We start from the raw sequence: 4,234 nt of genomic DNA, 5'->3' as shown, positions 1-4,234 counted from the left end.
TTGCCTAAACATATAAGAACATTATAAGATATATGGGAAGATAAAGTAACAACATTAAACATAAGGGCATTTAGAATGACATACCCCTTTTAGTTACAGCAAAATGCAAACACAAGAACCAATATATAATTGGAACAACTTCCATTTCATATCCCACACAAAATTTTTCTTGCTTCGTTATCTCTGCCATTTCATTGGCTAGTTGAATATCTTGAAGTCCAATACTTCTCTATCTCTTCTGCAGTTCTTCCAGGAATTCTTCCAGCAATCAAAGACCACCTAAGGAAAAACTTAATGTTTCATAACCTTCATCTAAAATGAAAAAATAAAAGTGTTTCAACAAAAGAAAGCATGCATATACTCACCTCTCCCCAACCAGATTATACACCATGGCAATAAGGATTTCCTCAGCCTCAGAAAATTCCATAGTCGAAGTTTGTAGGGATTTCTCTGCATAACACAAATCAACTCTTCAAATTTATAAAGAAAACAACAACTTTTCTAATGCACTGATAGATACATATCACATAGTGTAAGATCATATATACCTTGTTATTAAATAGTTTTAGTTACTAAAAGTAATGCAATGAACAACTGTGTGTTTTCAATATATCAAAAGTTATCACACATTAAGACTAGAAGCTGGAAATCTCAGGTGGTCACAAAAAAGAAAAAGAATGCAACGAGAATAGGATTCTGCAGAGAGATCAGTTGTCAGTATTCAAAATTTGAGAAATGTAATGGCATACAAGGGTGATGACCCAAAACAAGCGTTGAGATAAAACTGCAGAGAGATTAGTTATGAGTACGTATGTTCATGTTATAGTATAATTATGTCAAAATATACTTGTCTAGGTATCAGAAGACTCCGTTCTTAAAGGGTACCTTTAGAATCAGCAGAAGCATTATCAGATGAGCGATCAATGTCAGCCATTGCAACAGCAAGTTGAAAAGAGCTTTGAAAACCTTTATTGAATATGTTTTGAAAAAGAAGAGTGTATAGAACAAGAAACGATTCGGCGGTATTAATATATAGGAGGGTGTACATTCATAGGAGAGTGAAAGGGTACATAGAAATGAAGAAGAAGAAGAAAAAAAGAGAAGAGGGTATGAAGAAAAAGAGAGAGTGGAAAGTGGTAGTTGAACACATGGTAGTTGGGTTGGACGTGTTAGTTGGCGTGGAATTTTGTAGATGACAAAGGTGTCGGTGTTAGATGCACACGAATATCTAAGAAAAATTATCATAGTACCAAGATGTCTGTCACAAAGTATATCTTATGGTCGTACGTTCATTAAGCTAAGACCATTAATAATTTTTTTAACAATTTTTATATTTTTTGATAATATTATTTTATTGGTCTTTATATTTTAAAACAGACCAATCAAAACTATCACATATATTATTATAAAAAGTTATAAAAAAAAGTTATTAAAAAACATTTTCCTTAAAATTAATACTCGAAATAGTTGTGCATTGAATTTTGGATTTCACAAAGAGTTGTGCTTAAAAAAGAAAATTCTAATCATCACAATGTGTTTATTTTTTAAAGAATATGATAATTTATATTTATGAATTCTTAATATAGCTTAAGGAAGAGTTTATGAAAACAAAAAGAGACGTAGTTTGTTAATTCCTTTGAAAAGTTGAAGGAAATTAGTAGTTGTTGGGAGGGTGGTAGCTGGTAAATTCTGCACTGATTCTGTCTCTTTCTTCAATAAGAGGGAAGTGCCAAAATAAAGTAAACAAAGGACCTCGTAAAACACACTGATGTAAAATTTTAAGTCACCCCAAAAGGAAAACAATATAGTAATCAATCTTCTAGATCCTAAACTCCGACCAATCAATCATCTAGAAACTCATATAACACCTGCACGAACATCGCTTTCGCTACTTTGCTACCCAAAGAAAAACTGATTTCTTTCTTTTAGACGAAGAAAACTCAAATTGGAAAGAAGAATGTTTCGGATGAAGATGATGGAAAATAAAACAAAAGCAGTTACTTTTTAAAAAATTGAAGTGTAAAAATAAAAAAGTTGAGTTTTTTATGGCTGAAGTTGAAGATGGAAGTGATTATGTTGAAGGTTGAAAAAGGGTGGGAAATTGGTATGATTAGAAAGGACTTTGCGTTTACCAGAACATCTTGCACACGTTTTGTAAGAGAAACTTAATTTACTATATACGATGGTACGCAATTATAATCAAACAAAAACATGCTTTGTTTTGTAATGCTATGTATAGATAGGGCTGAGTCAAGGGATAAGAACGTGGTGACAGTGTTAAATTGCTAAAGTTGTCACAACTTCTTCTAATCAATGGTTCCAATAAAACCATTTTTTCTTATTTTCTTTGAATAAATATAATTTCTAAGATCGTATATTCCAATCATCATCTACAGCAACATAATACTTAATTCAATAATATGCTAAAAACTAACAGATAGTGTCATGGTTAACAGATAATTTAATATATTAAGTATTTGGCCAGATCTTTGAGTGAATCACTGTGTCTTCTAACTTATTCTCACAAAGTTATTCTAACCTCTTAAATCAATTTTATGATACAATATTTAAATTTCAGAAGATATTTTCAATTTACATGAGAAAATAGAATCTTACAAATACTTGACAAATTAAGCCAACTTTTTGTATAAAAAAAAGTATATAACCTTTAATATATTTGAATTGGACTTTTTTATTTATTAATTGCTGAACCATTATTTGTAAAATAATATTAACAAAATTAGTATTTTAATTAATAAGCTGAAAATGGTTATTTATACGGGTTGAATTATCAAGTAATTAATGAGAGGTTATATTAATACTGTTAAAGTATTTTATCATTATTTTAATAAAAAAATACTTATTAATACACTGTTCTTTATTTTCAGAATATTAAAGCCGAGATTGTATTGCTAATGTTGTTATTATAATAATAGTCTTCGTTGAATATGATTGACTATCTGGTCACTAAAAATATCATTAACACTGATTCTTTTCTTTATTGGTTGATTTTAAATGATGATATATAAATCGAGGTTAAGCTGTTAACTTCACATTAAAAAATGTAAATTTGTATTATTATTCGACTATTAGTTTTGTCTAATTTATATTAAGTGTATAAAGTATTTAAGAATTAGGTAAAGATAAACAATTAAAAAAAACATTCATAGATGTTTCAAATTAAAAAAAAATAAAGAAGAAAGAAAGAAATTGAAGGAATATAAAGGCAAAATCAAATTAAGATTTAAAAGAATTATACGTTAAATTATTCATTTAGTTCCTCCGATAACTTTATTTTTTCTTCTATACATAAAAAAAAATTATTATTATATATATTATGTTTAATCTCTATTAGTTTCAATGAATTTAAACTATAAGAATTAAAAGAGGCTAAAACTGGAATATATAAGAATTTTAAAAATATATATATATTAAAATGAATGAATTTTATATATACAAATTGAAGATAAAATTTGTATAATTAAACCCTAAAATATAACATTTTTTATAGTAGTTAGTAAATAATATAAAATTCACTTTTCACATAAGCTTATTAAATAAAGATATTCGTCTTCGTTATTAAATAAAAATGTATCAGTAATATATTACTAATTTTTTAATTCAATGTTTGAGTGATGGTTGATTAATGATTAATGGATATTCAGGAATATACGTATTTGATTGTCCCAAAAAAAACATCATTAAAAAAATCTGAACTCACCATGTTGTAAATATTTTTACCTTAAAAGCTTACACATGATACTTATGTTGTATATTAAAAAACAAAATGAAAGGCCATTGACAGCCATGGTACATAGACCTTCTGGAAGAGAGGAAATATTAAAAAGATTGCAAATATCATTTTCATAAGCAATCATTCAAATCTATCTTACAATATTAGTATTTTGTTTTATTTTTTTTTAATTATAGGTACTTTGATTTGAAAGAAAAAATGAAAGAGAAGAATATAAAAAAATAAGATAAGAAAACGAGGAAGCATATACATTTTTGAAAGCAAACGGAAAATGAATAAAATTTTCTTCTGCTTTTCTAATTGAAAAAAAATAATGGTACTTTGACAACATTTTTTTAACAACATTTTAACATTATTTACATGTCACTTTGTTCTTGGTCCAAAATTACTCTACAATCAATAATAATAATCATAAACACTAACATGGACCAATCATAGAATGACACGTAGATAATGTTAAAATGTTGTCAAAAAAATATT

The 4,234-nt window shown here is 27.2% G+C and overlaps 1 protein-coding gene across 1 annotated transcript; it reads right to left on the bottom strand.

Moving 5' to 3' along the window:
• Positions 1-1,088, bottom strand: LOC108340066 (MYB-like transcription factor ETC3). The gene is made up of 3 exons (XM_017577293.2): positions 886-1,088; positions 366-450; positions 1-279 (listed from the first exon to the last, which is right to left on the bottom strand). The coding sequence occupies exons 1-3, from the start codon at positions 1,046-1,048 to the stop codon at positions 192-194; spliced, it is 336 nt and encodes a 111-aa protein (XP_017432782.1). The 5' UTR covers positions 1,049-1,088; the 3' UTR covers positions 1-191.
• Between the last annotated feature and the right edge of the window lie 3,146 nt (positions 1,089-4,234).

Source organism: Vigna angularis, chromosome 5 (genome assembly GCF_016808095.1).
Source record: "Vigna angularis cultivar LongXiaoDou No.4 chromosome 5, ASM1680809v1, whole genome shotgun sequence".
Taxonomy (NCBI): Eukaryota; Viridiplantae; Streptophyta; class Magnoliopsida; order Fabales; family Fabaceae; genus Vigna; species Vigna angularis.
The sequence above is the reverse complement of the archived record's forward strand: the minus strand, read 5'-3'. Positions and strand labels throughout refer to the sequence as shown.

Excerpts from the sequence above, each read along its gene's own strand:
- LOC108340066 (XM_017577293.2), bottom strand. The coding sequence starts at position 1,048 with ATGTACACCCTCCTATATATTAATACCGCCGAATCGTTTCTTGTTCTA. Across the intron at positions 451-885 it reads TGCTTCTGCTGATTCTAAAG|AGAAATCCCTACAAACTTCG; the intron begins GTACCCTTTAAG and ends TGTGTTATGCAG. Across the intron at positions 280-365 it reads TATAATCTGGTTGGGGAGAG|GTGGTCTTTGATTGCTGGAA; the intron begins GTGAGTATATGC and ends GTTTTTCCTTAG.